Source organism: Bombina bombina, chromosome 2, assembly GCF_027579735.1.
Source record: "Bombina bombina isolate aBomBom1 chromosome 2, aBomBom1.pri, whole genome shotgun sequence".
Lineage (NCBI taxonomy): Eukaryota > Metazoa > Chordata > Amphibia > Anura > Bombinatoridae > Bombina > Bombina bombina.
Window position 1 is genome coordinate 204114355 of NC_069500.1, and position 20542 is coordinate 204134896.

A 20542-nucleotide genomic window follows, 5' to 3' on the forward strand; every position below is an offset into this window, starting at 1 on the left:
CACACGGTTCGCTCCCATATTATATAGATAGATGGAATTCCGAATTAGGAACAGAGATTACATATACAGAAGCCCTACAAATCTTTAACAATATTAAAAAGACTTCAATTTCCTGTAAATTCATCGAACTCAATATCAAAATCCTGCAGCGATGGTATCTGACCCCAGAAAGATGCAAAAAGATCTACAAACTCAAATCAGCACAGTGCTGGAGATGTGGTTCAGCTGAGTGCCACATGTCCCACATATGGTGGCAATGTGACAAATTATCCCCCGCGTGGGCACTGATTGCTAAGGAATCTAGCTCAATCTTAGGTACACCCACCCCCCCCGATCCATGTATGTGGCTTTTTAATAAGATCCCAAACAAACTCCCCACCCCCTCCAAAAAACTATTCCATATTTTAAGCAATAGCTTTAAAATCATACTAGCTAGAAACTGGAAATCAAATAAAGTCCCTTCCCTAGCACAATGGCAATTAGAGTGTCATCGCACCCTTTCCTTAGAAGAATACCATTACATGAAAAACAAAACTATGGACACATATGCCCAAATGACCTTTATGTGGGAAACTTACATACAGTCTAAAACTCCAACCACTCAGGAGGTCCAAAATTAATCGGTCCATGTAAAATTATGTTCATGTAACATAGAACTGCTTTTTGACCCAGATAATATGCTTATCCTTGTAACCATTGTAACCTTATTTGTTTATTCTCCCATTTTTCCTCCCCTCCCTTCCCCTATACCCCTGTATTACTTCAACTGTGAAGCGAGTCAACAATGTAACTCATTTTTATTTCTTGCATTTTGAATGTATGTACTTGTTTTACTCTCAATAAAAAATTTTGAAAACTAAAAAAAAAAAAAAAAATTCCTAAGATTCTATCCTTTCTTCAAGAAGGTTTGGAGAAAGGATTATCTGCAAGTTCTTTGAAAGGACAGATTTCTGCCTTGTCTGTGTTACTTCACAAAAAGCTGGCAGCTGTGCCAGATGTTCAAGCCTTTGTTCAGGCTCTGGTTAGAATCAAGCCTGTTTACAAACCTTTGACTCCTCCTTGGAGTCTCAATTTAGTTCTTTCAGTTCTTCAGGGGGTTCCGTTTGAACCCTTACATTCCGTTGATATTAAGTTATTATCTTGGAAAGTTTTGTTTTTGGTTGCAATTTCTTCTGCTAGAAGAGTTTCAGAATTATCTGCTCTGCAGTGTTCTCCCCCTTATCTGGTGTTCCATGCAGATAAGGTGGTTCTGCGTACTAAACCTGGTTTTCTTCCGAAAGTTGTTTCTAACAAAAACATTAACCAGGAGATAGTCGTGCCTTCTTTGTGTCCGAATCCAGTTTCAAAGAAGGAACGTTTGTTGCACAATTTGGATGTAGTTCGTGCTCTAAAGTTCTATTTAGATGCTACAAAGGATTTTAGACAAACATCTTCCTTGTTTGTTGTTTATTCTGGTAAAAGGAGAGGTCAAAAAGCAACTTCTACCTCTCTCTCTTTTTGGATTAAAAGCATCATCAGATTGGCTTACGAGACTGCCGGACGGCAGCCTCCTGAAAGAATCACAGCTCATTCCACTAGGGCTGTGGCTTCCACATGGGCCTTCAAGAACGAGGCTTCTGTTGATCAGATATGTAAGGCAGCGACTTGGTCTTCACTGCACACTTTTACTAAATTTTACAAATTTGATACTTTTGCTTCTTCTGAGGCTATTTTTGGGAGAAAGGTTTTGCAAGCCGTGGTGCCTTCCATCTAGGTGACCTGATTTGCTCCCTCCCTTCATCCGTGTCCTAAAGCTTTGGTATTGGTTCCCACAAGTAAGGATGACGCCGTGGACCGGACACACCTATGTTGGAGAAAACAGAATTTATGTTTACCTGATAAATTACTTTCTCCAACGGTGTGTCCGGTCCACGGCCCGCCCTGGTTTTTTAATCAGGTCTGATAATTTATTTTCTTTAACTACAGTCACCACGGTATCATATGATTTCTCCTATGCAAATATTCCTCCTTTACGTCGGTCGAATGACTGGGGAAGGCGGAGCCTAGGAGGGATCATGTGACCAGCTTTGCTGGGCTCTTTGCCATTTCCTGTTGGGGAAGAGAATATCCCACAAGTAAGGATGACGCCGTGGACCGGACACACCGTTGGAGAAAGTAATTTATCAGGTAAACATAAATTCTGTTTTTCTCCACCCCCTATATTTAAAAAGATGTTTCCTATAGCAGACTCTATCAAGGAGTCTTGGCAGATGGTACCCAAGGTGGAAGGGGCAATTTCCACGCTAGCCAAGAGCACAACTATTCCCATAGAGGATAGTTGTTCCTTTAAGGATCCTATGGATAAGAATTTAGAGGGGTTACTCAAGAAAATGTATGTACACCAGGGTTTACAATGGCAACCTGCGGCTTGTATTGCTACAGTCACTAGTGCAGCAGCATACTGGTTTGATAAAATCTTGGTCTGCGGATGTGTCATCTAAGTCTAAACTTTTGGCGATTCCTTACACGGGAAAGATCTTGTTTGGGCCGGGTTTGACAGAAATAATTTCTGACATTACGGGAGGAAAGGGCCATTTCCTCCCTTAGGATAAGAGAAATAAACAAAATGGACGTCAGAGTAATTTTCGTTCCTTTCGTTATTGATTTAAAAACAGCATGAAGGGCCTGCCCCGATCCGGGACCGGATCTTGTGGGGGGCAGACTTTCCTTCTTCACTCAGGCTTGGGTTCGAGATGTTCAGGATCACTGGGCGGTGGATATCGTGTCCCAGGGATACAAACTAGAGTTCAAAACCTTTCCTCCCAGGGGCAGGTTTCTGCTTTCAAGATTATCTGTAGATCAAACAAAAAGAGAGGCGTTCTTACACTGTGTTCGGGACCTCTCCGACCTGGGAGTGATAGTTACAGTTCCGATGCAGGAACAGCGTCTGGGGTTCTACTCCAATCTGTTTGTGGTTCCCAAAAAGGAGGGAACCTTCAGACCAATTTTAGATCTCAAGTGTCTAAACAAATTCCTCAGAGTGCTGTCCTTCAAGATGGAAACTATTCGTTCCATTCTTCCTTTGGTCCAAGAGGGTCAATTTATGACAACGGTAGTGTACCTGCATGTTCCCATCCACAGGGACCATCGCAAGTTTCTGAGGCAATTTCTAGGCAAACACTTCAAGTTTGTGGCTGTTCCATTCGGCCTTGCCACAGCTCCCAGAATTTTCTCAAAGGTTCTGGGATCCCTGTTGGTGGTGCTCAGATTGCGGGGCATTGCAGTGGCGCCTTATCTGGACGACATTCTGGTTTAGGCGCCATCCTTTCAACAAGCAAGATCCCACACGGAAATGTTGTTATCGTTACTGTGATCGCACGGATGGAAGGTAAATTTGGAAAAGAGTCCCTTAGTTCCAACTACAAGGGTAATTTTCTTGGGAACCATAATAGATTCCTTATCAATGAAAATGTTTCTGATAGAAGTCAGGAAATCAAAGATTTTCGATTCTTGCCTAGCGCTTCAGTCCTCTCCTCGGTCATCAGTGGCTCAGTGCATGGAGGTAATCAGTCTGATGGTAGCGGCAATGGACATCATCCCGTTCGCCCGTTTCCACCTCAGACCTCTGCGGTTAAGCATGTTCAGTCAGTGGAACGGAGATTATGCGGATCTGTCTCCACGATTACAGCTGGAGCAGGAGACAAGGGATTCTCTTCTTTGGTAGTTGTCTCAGGATCATCTCTCCCAGGGAACCTGTTTTCGCAGACCCTCTTGGGTGATTGTGACAACAGACGCCAGCCTTCTGGGATGGGGAGCAGTCTGGGGCTTTCTAAAGGCTCCTGGAACATGGACTCGGTCGGAGTCTGTTCTACCCATAAACATTCTGGAGCTGAGAGCAATCTTCAATGCTCTTCTGGCCTGGCCTCAGTTAGCCTCGACCCGGTTCATTAGGTTCCAGTCGGACAACATAACTTCAGTGGCTTACATCAACCATCAGGGAGAAACTCGGAGTTCCTTGGCCATGACAGAGGTAGCCAAGATAATTCAGTGGGCGGAGACCCACAATCGCTGTCTGTCGGCGATCCACATCCCAGGAGTGGACATCTGGGAGGCAGACTTCCTGAGCAGGCAGACCTTTCACCCGGGGGAGTAGGAACTCCATCCGGAAGTTTTTTCCAGCCTGATTCTCAAATGGGGTCAGCCAGAATTGGATCTCATGGCATGTCGGCAGAATGCAAAGCTTCCGAGGTACGGGCGAGGTCAAAGGACCCTCAGGCTGTACTGATAGACGCACTGGCGGTACCTTGGAATTTCAGTCTTGCATACCTATTTCCTCCTTTCACTCTTCTACCTCGGGTCATTGCTCGAATCGAGCAGGAGAGGGCGTCTGTGATCCTCATTGCACTGGCGTGGCCTTGCAGGATTTGTTATGGGGACCTGGTGGACATGTCATCTCATCCACCTTGGAGACTTCCGTTGAGAAAGGACCTTCTACTTCAAGGATCCTTCCTTCATCCAAATCTAGTTTCTCTGAAGCTGACTGCTTGGAGATTGAACGCTTAATTTAATCCAAGCGTGGATTTTCAGAATCGGTCATTGTGACCATGATTCAGGCTCGTAAACCTGTGACCAGAAAGATTTACCATAAGATATGGCGTAAATATCTATATTGGTGTGAATCCAAGGGCTACTCTTGGAGTAGAGTTAGGATTCCTAGAATTCTGTCCTTTCTCCAAGAGAGTTTGGAGAAGGGTTTATCTGCAAGTTCCCTAAAGGGTCAAATATCTGCCTTGTCTATTTTGATACATAAACGTCTGGCGGACGTCCCAGACGTGCAATCATTTTGTCAGGCCTTGGTCAATATTCAGGCCTGTGTTCAAGCCAGTTATTCCTCCCTAGAGTCTTAATTTAGTTCTTAAGGTTCTTCAAGAGGCTCCGTTTGAGCCTATGCATTACTTCAATATTAACTTGTTATCTTGGAAAGTTTTGTTTCTTGTTGCTATTTCATCTGCTCGTAGAGTGTCAGAGCTCTCGGCATTACAGTATGAGTCTCCTTACCTTATTTTTCATTCGGATAAGGTGGTTTTGCGTACTAAGTTAGGGTTTCTCCCTAAGGTAGTTTCAGACCGGAACATTAATCAGGAGAGTGTTGTTCCTTCCTGGTGTCCTAATCCTTCTTCTCAAAAGGAACGGCTTTTGCACAATCTAGACGTGGTGCGTGCATTAAAATTCTATTTACAGGCGACTAAGGATTTTTGTCAGTCTTCTGCTCTGTTTGTGGTATACTCTGGGAAACGTAAGTGGCAGAAAGCTACGGTTACTTCTCTTTCTTTGTGGCTGAAGAGTATCATTCGCTTTGCCTATGAAACTGCTGGACAGCAGCCTCCTGAGAGAGTTAAGGCTCATTCTATGAGTGCTGTTTCCTCTTCCTGGGTATTCAAAAATGAAGCTTCTGTGGAACAGATTTGCAAGACTGCAACTTGGTCCTCTCTTAGCACTTTTTCAAAATTCTATAAATTTGACACTTTTGCCTCGGCTGAGGCCTCTTTTGGGAGAAAGGTTCTTCACGCAGTGGTGCCAACTGGGGTTGGAGGGAAGGGAGGTGATATTTAACAGCTTTGCTGTGGTGCTCTTTGCTGCCTCCTGCTGGGCAGAAGTGATATTCCCAATAGTAATTAGATGATCCGTGGACTCATTGTGTCAAGAAAGAAACAAAATTATCAGGTAAGCATAAACTTTGTTTTTATGCATCTTTTGATAGAAATTTTCAAATATATAGTGGGACTTAATAAAGTGGAAGCTGAAAGCATTTTCCACAAAAAACAAACAAAAATAGGGGTCACAATCTTAAATTAGAGGGTAACAGGTTCAGTAGAAATGTGAGGAAGCAATTTTTTTATTTTTTTTTACAGAAAGGGTGGTTGATTCATGAAATACATTTCAAATAGAGGTGGCAAACACAAGGACTGTAAAAGAATTATAAAATACCAGGGACACGCATAAGACTATCCTAGGAAGTAAGACTTGATGGGCCTTTTGGTTCTTATCAACCATTAAATTTTATGTTTTAGTAAGTATAGTGTAAATGAATACAAGATAAAAGTACTAGTTCCTCAACTAAAATAACAACTTCTGGAGTGTGTAACCATCACAAACCCAGGTATGCAGTGTTATTTCTGTTTTTGGGAGCATTATAACTGCCAACAAGGAACAGGGTTTTTAATTATGTCCCCCATGAACAACAATCTACCTTTGGTGTCTTAGATTTTAGTGCATTAACACTTTTATGATCTGTTGTATAGAGTAATTCATATCCTTTATGAGTCATTGTTCTCATCCATCTAATGCAATTTAACGTACGTGTCAGGAAGTTTAAGTCTAAACTTTGTTTAAATGAGGCTGTATTTATTTCATTTGCATGTATTTGTACAGCAGAAGTACCATTTTAAAAAGACACATTTGTTATGCTTTATATTTTCAGCCCAGATTGCATTTATACAGGATGTGGGTCGCTTACCCTTGAAAAGACATTTTGGAAGGTAATGATGTTTAGACTAAAAAAAAAAATATTTTCTAATATGTTATAGTATTTTATTATTGCACTATTGCTTATATATAACTGTGCGTTTAACCCCTGCAAAGGGATTAAACACACCGATAGTTAAAGTCAGCACCAGAACAGCAATGCACTACTGGGCGCTAGCTGAATACATCTGGTGAGTCAATGACAAGAGACATGTGTAGCCACCAATCACCAGCTATCTCACTGTAGTGTAGGATATGTACATATTCATATTCAAATTATAACAAGAGAACAAACTAAATTTGAATATATAAGTACATTTCAATTTGTCTTAAAATTACAAACTCTATCTGAATCATGCAAGTTTAATTTTGACTTATCTATCTCTTCAACTTTATTTGTTCTATAGAATTCAATAATCCAGTTTGAAGTTATTGTTGTGAAAGAACAAAGCAGTATAGTGACCCTGAAACGTCATGGGCGACAAACAGCAGCTGTATAACACACAAAAAGTCATACCTTCTTAATCTGCATGGTTCTGGCAAACATTGTGTTAATGCCAACCTAACCCTTACTCATGGAATATTGAGTAATGCTGTTGGTAAATTGTACATGGTCACTGGAATGTAACTTGTCTTGTGAAAGCTATGGCTTCACAGAGGCACAGTTGGCACTGTCACTTCTTGTGTCCCATACATTCCTTGTAGTATTGTGTGCAACTATTTTCCCCTGTCTGTTCTGGATACCAGTATTACAAATACAAGAAAGTTTTTCTCCATATTTCAGACAGTGAAAATTGAGACCAAGAAAGGTTTCAGTATCTTTTTATAATCCTCCCCTGCTTTGTAGGATATTTAGGATTTTGTCCCTCCATTTATTTTATTGTGACTGATCAGTTCATGATGGAAAATACTTTAACAAACTGACCTTTAAGGGTTAGATGAACACTGAAGTTGAAAAATATTGGTGTAGACAATTCTAATATAAACATTTTTTTTTTACTTTCAGGTTAAAGCTTGAAGCCCTTACTGATAAAGATCCCGGTGTTCCAGAGAGTGGAGAAGATGACGACTCTACTTGTTTTGGAGCTGAAAAAGAAAGATATGAGATAGACAAATCCAATACTAAAAAGGGTAATGGATCAGAGCCTTCCACACCCTCCTCTAGTCAAGGAGTGGAAAGTGAGCTGACAGCTAGCCAGCCCCAACCATCTGCTGCCATGTCAGCTACGGAGGAAGCAGATTTCAAGATAGAAGAATATGATAGTGACTGATAGCTACCAGCAGCATTTGTGACTGGAGTGCAAGAAAATCCTACATGTTGGCTCAAAGCCCTAATATTATCAATAGGTCACAGAAAAAAAGAACTATTGCATTTAATGCAGTTGCTTTTTAGAAGCAGCACTTTCTTTTTGAGACCAATGTGCAGTATTTTTGATTAAATTGTTTTGATTTTTTATTTGTATTTTTTTATTTTTCCCGAAAATTCCAATTGGAATATACTGTGCTCAAGATATTCAAAATGAACTGTATTTATCGTAAAAAAGAAAATGTGAATTTATGTAAAGTTCTGCGCTGAACTATTTAACTATGTAAATAAAACTATTGCCTTGTTCCTTTTTTTATTTTCTTTCTTTTCTTTTAAAGCCAAAACTGTTATATACTGTACATTTGTATAACCTATGTAAATAGCTGATGAAGTGTCTATTACAGACTGCATATACAGTTTAAGATACAGGCAACAGCGATACCATTCCTTGTGGAACTGAACTTATTCATTCTGGCTGTGATAAGAGACAAGTTATGTTTTGTTTTTTTTAAATATATAATTTTTTATTTTTTTTAATTATTATTTTAAAGGGATACTAAACCCAAATTTTTGTTTTCACGATTCAAATAGAGCATGCAAAATTAAGAAACTTTCTAATTTACTCCTATTATCAGTTTTTCTTCATTCTCTTGGTATATTTATTTGAAAAAGCAGGAATGAGAGCTTAGCACATTTTTGGTTCAGCACCCTGGATAGCGCTTGCTGTTTGGTGGCTGTATTTTAAATAGTTTCGATAATTTAGGCCACAGAGAATTAACAGATGGAGATGTACAGTACACTGGAAATTCAAAAAGTGGCTAGATATGGTGCAGCTCAATGGATTGAACATTACAGGGATGATTTATATTTTTAGCTACAACATCATAGGGGTATAAACATGAGACCAGAAGTAACTGACATGATGCCGTACTTACACACAGTGCTTGGGAACACTACCAGGAGCACAACGCTAATGCATGCTTGCGCTCTCCCCTCTCAATCCACTGTGGCTAGTAGCACCTGATCTCTTACTGAGTTTGGTCTCCCTGTCTAACAGCCCTCAATATCTCATTCGGGGCTTAAATGATCAAAAACTTACTGGCATGGAGAGAAATCACGCAAAATTTTGTTTCTTTCCAAAGGCAGGGAGAGTCCACAACTTCATTCATTACTGTTGGGAATATCAACACCTGGCCACCAGGAGGAGGCAAAGACACCCCAGCTAAAGGCTATAAATATCCCTCCCACTTCCCCTATCCCCCCAGTCATTATTTGCCTTTCATCACTATAGGAGGATGGCAGACAAAGTGTTAGAATAATTAGTTCTTTAATGGGTATTTCTTTCCTATGGCATGGAGAGTCCACAACGTCATTCCAATTACTAGTGGGATATCCAACTCCTGTCCAGCAGGAGGAGGCAAAGAGCACCCCAGCAAAGCTGTTAAGTAACCTCCCTTACCCATAATCCCCAGTCATTCTCTTTGTCAATGGAGGATGTGCAAAGTTGGTGTCTGAAGATATTTAATCCGTTTAATGGGTACTTTTCCCTGCAAGCAAGGATTGGGGTCTAGCTGTGTCCACAATAATCTCTTTTGTAAGAGTAGTGGTTGCTTTTAGCAGTTAGAAGGTGGCGAGGTAGTCTTTGCTTTATTTCTAAAATTTTCCTACCCCTTTGTAGAAAGCCAGGGTTGGTTACTCTGTTCTTTCTTTTACTACAGGTCCCTGACAGGGATTAAAGTACCGGTCACACCTTAGTAGCTGTCATCTGCCCTGCAGCTGGATCCAGGTAAGTGCTTTTGCCTTTTGAGGTTTTCACTCATATGGGTTACTTATGGGACTTAGTTATCCTTTTTGTTAAGGTTACATATGTGGGCAGCCTTTCTGGAACTTTTCAGGCACCCTAATATGAGAGACAGTGAGAGAGTAAATCAAAGCAAATGAGTGGAGCTGCAGTCGTAGAATAAAACTAAATTTCTCCAACATAGGTGTGTCCGGTCCACGGCGTCATCCTTACTTGTGGGATATTCTCTTCCCCAACAGGAAATGGCAAAGAGCCCAGCAAAGCTGGTCACATGATCCCTCCTAGGCTCCGCCTACCCCAGTCATTCTCTTTGCCGTTGTACAGGCAACATCTCCACGGAGATGGCTTAGAGTTTTTTAGTGTTTAACTGTAGTTTTTATTATTCAATCAAGAGTTTGTTATTTTAAAATAGTGCTGGTATGTACTATTTACTCTGAAACAGAAAAGAGATGAAGATTTCTGTTTGTAAGAGGAAAATGATTTTAGCAACCGTTACTAAAATCGATGGCTGTTCCACACAGGACTGTTGAGAGGAATTAACTTCAGTTGGGGGAACAGTGAGCAGACTTTTGCTGCTTGAGGTATGACACATTCTAACAAGACGATGTAATGCTGGAAGCTGTCATTTTCCCTATGGGATCCGGTAAGCCATTTTTATTACAGACAGTAAATAAGGGCTTCACAAGGGCTTTTTAAGACTGTAGACATTTTCTGGGCTAAATCGATTCATATATACACATATTTAGCCTTGAGGAATCATTTTAATCTGGGTATTTTGTAAAATAACGGCAGGCACTGTTTTGGACACCTTATTCTCTAGGGGCTTTCCCTAATCATAGGCAGAGCCTCATTTTCGCGCCGGTATTGCGCACTTGTTTTTGAGAAGCATGACATGCAGTCGCATGTGTGAGGAGCTCTGATACATAGAAAAGACTTTCTGAAGGCGTCATTTGGTATCGTATTCCCCTTTGGGCTTGGTTGGGTCTCAGCAAAGCAGATACCAGGGACTGTAAAGGGGTTAAAGATAAAAACGGCTCCGGTTCCGTTATTTTAAGGGTTAAAGCTTCCAAATTTGGTGTGCAATACTTTTAAGGCTTTAAGACACTGTGGTGAAATTTTGGTGAATTTTGAACAATTCCTTCATTCTTTTTCGCAATTGCAGTAATAAAGTGTGTTCAGTTTAAAATTTAAAGTGACAGTAACGGTTTTATTTTAAAACGTTTTTTGTACTTTGTTATCAAGTTTATGCCTGTTTAACATGTCTGAACTACCAGATAGACTGTGTTCTGAATGTGGGGAAGCCAAGATTCCTTCTCATTTAAATAGATGTGATTTATGTGACACAAAATTTAGAGAAAATGATGCCCAAGATGATTCCTCAAGTGAGGGGAGTAAGCATGGTACTGCATCATCTCCTCCTTCGTCTACACCAGTCTTGCCCACTCAGGAGGCCCCTAGTACATCTAGCGCGCCAATACTCCTTACTATGCAACAATTAACGGCTGTAATGGATAATTCTATCAAAAACATTTTAGCCAAAATGCCCACTTATCAGCGTAAGCGCGACTGCTCTGTTTTAGAAAATACTGAAGAGCATGAGGACGCTGATGATATTGGTTCTGAAGTGCCCCTACACCAGTCTGAGGGGGCCAGGGAGGTTTTGTCTGAGGGAGAAATTTCAGATTCAGGGAAAATTTCTCAACAAGCTGAACCTGATGTGATTACATTTAAATTTAAGTTGGAACATCTCCGCGCTCTGCTTAAGGAGGTGTTATCCACTCTGGATGATTGTGAGAATTTGATCATCCCAGAGAAACTATGTAAAATGGACAAGTTCCTAGAGGTCCCGGGGCCCCCAGAAGCTTTTCCTATACCCAAGCGGGTGGCGGACATTGTAAATAAAGAATGGGAAAGGCCCGGTATACCTTTCGTCCCTCCCCCCATATTTAAAAAATTGTTTCCTATGGTCGACCCCAGAAAGGACTTATGGCAGACAGTCCCCAAGGTCGAGGGGGCGGTTTCTACTTTAAACAAACGCACCACTATACCCATAGAAGATAGTTGTGCTTTCAAAGATCCTATGGATAAAAAATTAGAAGGTTTGCTTAAAAAGATGTTTGTTCAGCAAGGTTACCTTCTACAACCAATTTCATGCATTGTCCCTGTCACTACAGCCGCATGTTTCTGGTTCGATGAGCTAGAGAAGGCGATCACTAGTGATTCTCCTCCTTATGAGGAGATTATGGACAGAATCCGTGCTCTCAAATTGGCTAATTCTTTCACCCTAGACGCCACTTTGCAATTGGCTAGGTTAGCGGCGAAGAATTCTGGGTTTGCTATTGTGGCGCGCAGAGCGCTTTGGTTGAAATCTTGGTCAGCGGATGCGTCTTCCAAGAACAAATTGCTTAACATTCCTTTCAAGGGGAAAATGCTGTTTGGCCCTGACTTGAAAGAGATTATCTCGGATATCACTGGGGGTAAGGGCCACGCCCTTCCTCAGGATGGGTCTTTCAAGGCCAAAAATAAACCTAATTTTCGTCCCTTTCGTAGAAACGGACCAGCCCCAAGTGCTACGTCCTCTAAGCAAGAGGGTAATACTTCTCAAGCCAAGCCAGCCTGGAGACCAATGCAAGGCTGGAACAAGGGAAAGCAGGCCAAGAAGCCTGCCACTGCTACCAAGACAGCATGAAATGTTGGCCCCCGATCCGGGACCGGATCTGGTGGGGGGCAGACTCTCTCTCTTCGCTCAGGCTTGGGCAAGAGATGTTCTGGATCCTTGGGCACTAGAAATAGTCTCCCAAGGTTATCTTCTGGAATTCAAGGGGCTTCCCCCAAGGGGGAGGTTCCACAGGTCTCAATTGTCTTCAGACCACATAAAGAGACAGGCATTCTTACATTGTGTAGAAGACCTGTTAAAAATGGGAGTGATTCATCCTGTTCCATCAGGAGAACAAGGGATGGGGTTCTACTCCAATCTGTTCGTAGTTCCCAAAAAAGAGGGAACGTTCAGACCAATCTTAGATCTCAAGATCCTAAACAAGTTTCTCAAGGTTCCATCGTTCAAAATGGAAACCATTCGAACAATTCTTCCTTCCATCCAGGAAGGTCAATTCATGACCACGGTGGATTTAAAGGATGCGTATCTACATATTCCTATCCACAAGGAACATCATCGGTTCCTAAGGTTCGCATTCCTGGACAAGCATTACCAGTTCGTGGCACTTCCTTTCGGATTAGCCACTGCTCCAAGGATTTTCACAAAGGTACTAGGGTCCCTTCTAGCGGTGCTAAGACCAAGGGGCATTGCAGTAGTACCTTACTTGGACGACATTCTGATCAAGCGTCGTCCCTTCCTCAAGCAAAGGCTCACACGGACATAGTCCTGGCCTTTCTCAGATCTCACGGATGGAAAGTGAACGTAGAAAAGAGTTCTCTATCTCCGTCAACAAGGGTTCCCTTCTTGGGAACAATAATAGACTCCTTAGAAATGAGGATTTTTCTGACAGAGGCCAGAAAAACAAAACTTCTGAACTCTTGTCAAATACTTCATTCCGTTCCTCTTCCTTCCATAGCGCAGTGCATGGAAGTAATAGGTTTGATGGTAGCGGCAATGGACATAGTTCCTCTTGCGCGCATTCATCTAAGACCATTACAACTGTGCATGCTCAGTCAGTGGAATGGGGACTATACAGACTTGTCTCCGACGATACAAGTAAATCAGAGGACCAGAGATTCACTCCGTTGGTGGCTGTCCCTGGACAACCTGTCACAAGGGATGAACTTCCGCAGACCAGAGTGGGTCATTGTCACGACCGATGCCAGTCTGATGGGCTGGGGCGCGGTCTGGGGACCCCTGAAAGCTCAGGGTCTTTGGTCTCGGGAAGAATCTCTTCTACCGATAAATATTCTGGAACTGAGGGCGATACTCAATGCTCTCAAGGCTTGGCCTCAGCTAGCAAAGGCCAAGTTCATACGGTTTCAATCAGACAACATGACGACTGTTGCGTACATCAACCATCAGGGGGGAACAAGGAGTTCCCTGGCGATGGAAGAAGTGACCAAAATCATTCAATGGGCGGAGACTCACTCCTGCCACCTGTCTGCAATCCACATCCCAGGAGTGGAAAATTGGGAAGCGGATTTTCTGAGTCGTCAGACATTACATCCGGGGGAGTGGGAACTCCATCCGGAAATCTTTGCCCAAATTACTCAACTGTGGGGCATTCCAGACATGGATCTGATGGCCTCTCGTCAGAACTTCAAGGTTCCTTGCTACGGGTCCAGATCCAGGGATCCCAAGGCGGCTCTAGTAGATGCACTAGTAGCACCTTGGACCTTCAAACTAGCTTATGTATTCCCACCGTTTCCTCTCATCCCCAGGCTGGTAGCCAGGATCAATCAGGAGAGGGCATCGGTGATCTTGATAGCTCCTGCGTGGCCACGCAGGACTTGGTATGCAGATCTGGTGAATATGTCATCGGCTCCACCATGGAAGCTACCTTTGAGACGAGACCTTCTTGTTCAAGGTCCGTTCGAACATCCGAATCTGGTCTCACTCCAACTGACTGCTTGGAGATTGAACGCTTGATCTTATCAAAACGAGGGTTCTCAGATTCTGTTATTGATACTCTTGTTCAGGCTAGAAAGCCTGTAACTAGAAAAATTTACCACAAAATATGGAAAAAATATATCTGTTGGTGTGAATCTAAAGGATTCCCTTGGGACAAGGTAAAAATTCCTAAGATTCTATCCTTTCTTCAAGAAGGATTGGAGAAAGGATTATCTGCAAGTTCCTTGAAGGGACAGATTTCTGCCTTGTCTGTGTTACTTCACAAAAAGCTGGCAGCTGTGCCAGATGTTCAAGCCTTTGTTCAGGCTCTGGTTAGAATCAAGCCTGTTTACAAACCTTTGACTCCTCCTTGGAGTCTCAACTTAGTTCTTTCAGTTCTTCAGGGGGTTCCGTTTGAACCCTTACATTCCGTTGATATTAAGTTATTATCTTGGAAAGTTTTGTTTTTGGTTGCAATTTCTTCTGCTAGAAGAGTTTCAGAATTATCTGCTCTGCAGTGTTCTCCTCCTTATCTGGTGTTCCATGCAGATAAGGTGGTTTTACGTACTAAACCTGGTTTTCTTCCGAAAGTTGTTTCTAACAAAAACATTAACCAGGAGATAGTCGTGCCTTCTTTGTGTCCGAATCCAGTTTCAAAGAAGGAACGTTTGTTGCACAATTTGGATGTTGTTCGCGCTCTAAAATTCTATTTAGATGCTACAAAGGATTTTAGACAAACATCTTCCTTGTTTGTTGTTTATTCTGGTAAAAGGAGAGGTCAAAAAGCAACTTCTACCTCTCTCTCTTTTTGGATTAAAAGCATCATCAGATTGGCTTATGAGACTGCCGGACGGCAGCCTCCTGAAAGAATCACAGCTCATTCCACTAGGGCTGTGGCTTCCACATGGGCCTTCAAGAACGAGGCTTCTGTTGATCAGATATGTAGGGCAGCGACTTGGTCTTCACTGCACACTTTTACCAAATTTTACAAGTTTGATACTTTTGCTTCTTCTGAGGCTATTTTTGGGAGAAAGGTTTTGCAAGCCGTGGTGCCTTCCATTTAGGTGACCTGATTTGCTCCCTCCCTTCATCCGTGTCCTAAAGCTTTGGTATTGGTTCCCACAAGTAAGGATGACGCCGTGGACCGGACACACCTATGTTGGAGAAAACAGAATTTATGTTTACCTGATAAATTACTTTCTCCAACGATGTGTCCGGTCCACGGCCCGCCCTGGTTTTTTAATCAGGTCTGATAATTTATTTTCTTTAACTACAGTCACCACGGTATCATATGGTTTCTCCTATGCAAATATTCCTCCTTTACGTCGGTCGAATGACTGGGGTAGGCGGAGCCTAGGAGGGATCATGTGACCAGCTTTGCTGGGCTCTTTGCCATTTCCTGTTGGGGAAGAGAATATCCCACAAGTAAGGATGACGCCGTGGACCGGACACACCGTTGGAGAAAGTAATTTATCAGGTAAACATAAATTCTGTTTTTATTAATACAAAAAGTAAAAAGAGAATGCATCCATGAAAGTGCAAGGCGTACCACCTAGCCTGACATGTTTCGGCGAATTAAGCCGTAATCATAGTCTTTCGCCGAAACATGTCAGTCTAGGTGGTACGCCTTGCACTTTCATGGATGCGTTCTCTTTTTACTTTTTGTATTAATAAAATTTAGTTTCTCTTGTAAAATGTATCAAGTCCACGGATTCATCCATACTTGTGGGATATTCTCCTTCCCTACAGGAAGTGGCAAAGAGAGCACCCACAGCAGAGCTGTCTATATAGCTCCTCCCTTAGCTCCGCCCCCCAGTCATTCTCTTTGCCTGCTTAACTGCTAGGAAGGGTAAAGTGAGTGTGGTGACAAAAATGTTAGTTTTTATTTTCTCAAGTAAAAGTTTGTTATTTTAAATGGTACTGGTGTGTACTATTTACTCTCTGGCAGAAAAGAGATGAAGATTTCTGCAAGGAGGAGGATGATCTTAGCATTTTGTAACTAAGATCCACTGCTGTTCTCACAAGGGCTGAAGAGTACAGGAAAACTTCAGTTGGGGGAACAGTTTGCAGGCTAAACTGCATTAACGTATGTTCAGTCTATTTCTTTCTAGACAGACTGTGATATTTCTAGAAAAGGCTGGCAATATCCCCATGAGGGAAAGGTAAGCTGTATTCGGTAAAAGAGGAATCCAAGCTTGCATAAAGGGCTCATAGTTACTGGTGACACTAATAGGAAAAAACGTTTTGGTTTAATTACAAATATAACGTTTTTTGAGGGACTTTAAGGGGTATTTGTGGCTTGTTTAAGGGTTATTAACCCACATGGCTAGTTTAAGAAACACTCTGTGGTGTTTCTTTTAGGCCCCATAACATCGAGTGAGGTGGGAGGGGCCTATTTCTTTCATGTAATTAACAAGAGTCCATGAGCTAGTGACGTATGGGATATACATTCCTACCAGGAGGGGCAAAGTTTCCCAAACCTTAAAATGCCTATAAATACACCCCTCACCACACCCACAAATCAGTTTTACAAACTTTGCCTCCAAGGGAGGTGGTGAAGTAAGTTTGTGCTAGATTCTACGTTGATATGCGCTCCGCAGCAAGTTGGAGCCCGGTTTTCCTCTCAGCGTGCAGTGAATGTCAGAGGGATGTGAGGAGAGTATTGCCTATTGAATGCAGTGATCTCCTTCTACGGGGTCTATTTCATAAGGTTCTCTGTTATCGGTCGTAGAGATTCATCTCTTACCTCCCTTTTCAGATCGACGATATACTCTTATATTTACCATTTCCTCTACTGATTCTCGTTTCAGTACTGGTTTGGCTTTCTACAAACATGTAGATGAGTGTCCTGGGGTAAGTAAGTCTTATTTTCTGTGACACTCTAAGCTATGGTTGGGCACTTTATTTATAAAGTTCTAAATATATGTATTCAAACATTTATTTGCCTTGACTCAGAATGTTCAACTTTCCTTATTTCCAGACAGTCAGTTTCATATTTGGGATTATGCTTTAAATTATCATATTTTGTCTTACCTCAAAAATTTGACTTTTTTCCCTGTGGGCTGTTAGGCTCGCGGGGGCTGAAAATGCTTCATTTTATTGCGTCATTTTTGGCGCGGATTTTTTTGGCGCAAAAATTCATTTCCGTTTCCGGCGTCATACGTGTCGCCGGAAGTTGCGTCATTTTTTGACGTTATTTTGCGCCAAAGATGTCGGCGTTCCGGATGTGGCGTCATTTTTGGCGCCAAAAGCATTTAGGCGCCAAATAATGTGGGCGTCTTATTTGGCGCCAAAAAATATGGGCGTCGTTTTTGTCTCCACATTATTTCAGTCTCATTTTCATTTGCTTCTGGTTGCTAGAAGCTTGATGTTTGGCATTTTTTTCCCATTCCTGAAACTGTCTTATAAGGAATTTGATTTATTTTGCTTTATATGTTGTTTTTTCTCTTACATATTGCAAGATGTCTCACGTTGCATCTGAGCCAGAAGATACTACAGGAAAACCACTGCCTGCTGGATCTACCAAAGCTAAGTGTATCTGCTGTAAACTTTTGGTAGCTATTTCTCCAGCTGTTGTTTGTAATAATTGTCATGACAAACTTGTTAAAGCAGATAATATTTCCTTTAGTGATGTACCATTGCCTGTTGCAGTTCCCTCAACATCTAAGGTGCAGAATGTTCCTGATAACATAAGAGATTTTGTTTCTGAATCCATAAAGAAGGCTTTGTCTGTTATTTCTCCTTCTAGTAAACGTAAAAAGTCTTTTAAATCTTCTCTCTCTACAGATGAATTTTTAAATGAACACCATCATTCTGATTCTTTGGACTCTTCTAGTTCAGAGGATTCTGTCTCAGAGATTGATGCTGATAAATCTTCATATTTATTTAAGATGGAATTTATTCGCTCTTTACTTAAAGAAGTACTAATTGCTTTAGAAATAGAGGATTCTAGTCCTCTTGATACTAATTCTATACGTTTGGATAAGGTTTTTAAAGCTCCTGCGGTTATTCCAGAAGTTTTTCCTGTTCCTAATGCTATTTCTGCAGTAATTGCTAAGGAATGGGATAAATTGGGTAATTCATTTACTCCTTCTAAACGTTTTAAGCAATTATATCCTGTTCCGCCTGACAGGTTAGAATTTTGGGACAAAATCCCTAAAGTTGATGGGGCTATTTCTACCCTTGCTAAACGTACTACCATTCCTACGTCAGATGGTACCTCGTTTAAGGATCCTTTAGATAGAAAAATTGAATCTTTTCTAAGAAAAGCTTATCTATGTTCAGGTAATCTTCTTAGACCTGCTATATCATTGGCTGATGTTGCTGCAGCTTCAACTTTTTGGTTGGAAACTCTAGCGCAACAAGTAACAAATCGTGATTCTCATGATATTATTATTCTTCTCCAGCATGCTAATAATTTCATCTGTGATGCCATTTTTGATATTATTAGAGTTGATGTTAGATTTATGTCTCTGGCTATCTTAGCCAGAAGAGCTTTATGGCTTAAGACTTGGAATGCTGATATGGCTTCTAAATCAACTCTACTTTCCATTTCTTTCCAGGGAAACAAATTATTTGGTTCTCAGTTGGATTCTATTATTTCAACTGTTACTGGTGGGAAAGGAACTTTTTTACCACAGGATAAAAAGTCTAAAGGTAAAAACAGGGCTAACAATCGTTTTCGTTCCTTTCGTTTCAACAAAGAACAAAAGCCTGATCCTTCGTCCTCAGGAGCAGTTTCAGTTTGGAAACCATCTCCAGTCTGGAATAAATCCAAGCCTGCTAGAAAGGCAAAGCCTGCTTCTAAGTTCACATGAAGGTACGGCCCTCATTCCAGTTCAGCTGGTAGGGGGCAGGTTACGTTTTTTCAAAGAAATTTGGATCAAATCTGTTCACAATCTTTGGATTCAGAACATTGTTTCAGAAGGGTACAGAATTGGTTTCAAGATGAGACCTCCTGCAAAGAGATTTTTTCTTTCCCATGTCCCAGTAAATCCAGTAAAAGCTCAAGCATTTCTGAATTGTGTTTCAGATCTAGAGTTGGCTGGAGTAATTATGTCAGTTCCAGTTCCGGAACAGGGGATGGGGTTTTATTCAAATCTCTTCATTGTACCAAAGAAGGAGAATTCCTTCAGACCAGTTCTGGATCTAAAATTATTGAATCGTTATGTAAGGATACCAACGTTCAAGATGGTAACTGTAAGGACTATATTGCCTTTTGTTCAGCAAGGGAATTATATGTCCACAATAGATTTACAGGATGCATATCTGCATATTCCGATTCATCCAGATCATTATCAGTTCCTGAGATTCTCTTTTCTAGACAAGCATTACCAATTTGTGGCTCTACCGTTTGGCCTTGCTACAGCTCCAAGAATTTTCACAAAGATTCTCGGTGCTCTTCTGTCTGTAATCAGAGAACAGGGTATTGTGGTATTTCCTTATTTGGACGATATCTTGGTACTTGCTCCGTCTTTACATTTAGCAGAGTCTCATACGAATCGACTTGTGTTGTTTCTTCAAGATCATGGTTGGAGGATCAATTTACCAAAAAGTTCTTTGATTCCTCAAACAAGGGTAACCTTTCTGGGTTTCCAGATAGATTCAGTGTCCATGACTCTGTCTTTAACAGACAAGAGACGTCTAAAATTGATTACAGCTTGTCGAAACCTTCAGTCACAATCATTCCCTTCGGTAGCCTTATGCATGGAAATTCTAGGTCTTATGACTGCTGCATCGGACGCGATCCCCTTTGCTCGTTTTCACATGCGACCTCTTCAGCTCTGTATGCTGAACCAATGGTGCAGGGATTACACGAAGATATCTCAATTAATATCTTTAAAACCGATTGTTCGACACTCTCTAACGTGGTGGACAAATCACCATCGTTTAATTCAGGGGGCTTCTTTTGTTCTTCCGACCTGGACTGTAATTTCAACAGATGCAAGTCTCACAGGTTGGGGAGCTGTGTGGGGATCTCTGACGGCACAAGGAGTTTGGGAATCTCAGGAGGTGAGATTACCGATCAATATTTTGGAACTCCGTGCAATTTTCAGAGCTCTTCAGTTTTGGCCTCTTCTGAAGAGAGAATCGTTCATTTGTTTTCAGACAGACAATGTCACAACTGTGGCATACATCAATCATCAAGGAGGGACTCACAGTCCTCTGGCTATGAAAGAAGTATCTCGAATTTTGGTTTGGGCGGAATCCAGCTCCTGTCTAATCTCTGCGGTTCATATCCCAGGTGTAGACAATTGGGAAGCGGATTATCTCAGTCGCCAAACGTTGCATCCGGGCGAATGGTCTCTTCACCCAGAGGTATTTCTTCAGATTGTTCAATTGTGGGGGCTCCCAGAGATAGATCTGATGGCCTCTCATCTAA

General features: G+C 41.7%; 1 protein-coding gene across 3 annotated transcripts in view; it reads left to right on the forward strand.

The window, feature by feature from the left end:
- The window catches only part of RAD17 (RAD17 checkpoint clamp loader component), a 162431-nt gene extending 154310 nt beyond the window's left edge, over nt 1-8121 (forward strand). For 2 of the 3 annotated variants that reach the window (XM_053701452.1, XM_053701453.1), the window contains 2 exons: nt 6461-6518; nt 7511-8121. In XM_053701452.1, coding sequence (XP_053557427.1) covers nt 6461-6518; nt 7511-7775 — 323 coding nt within the window. In that variant the 3' untranslated portion in view covers nt 7776-8121. The remainder of the gene's footprint in view (nt 1-6460; nt 6519-7510) is intronic. The other variant, XM_053701454.1, reaches the window with a different exon arrangement.
- The last annotated feature ends 12421 nt before the right edge of the window (nt 8122-20542 follow it).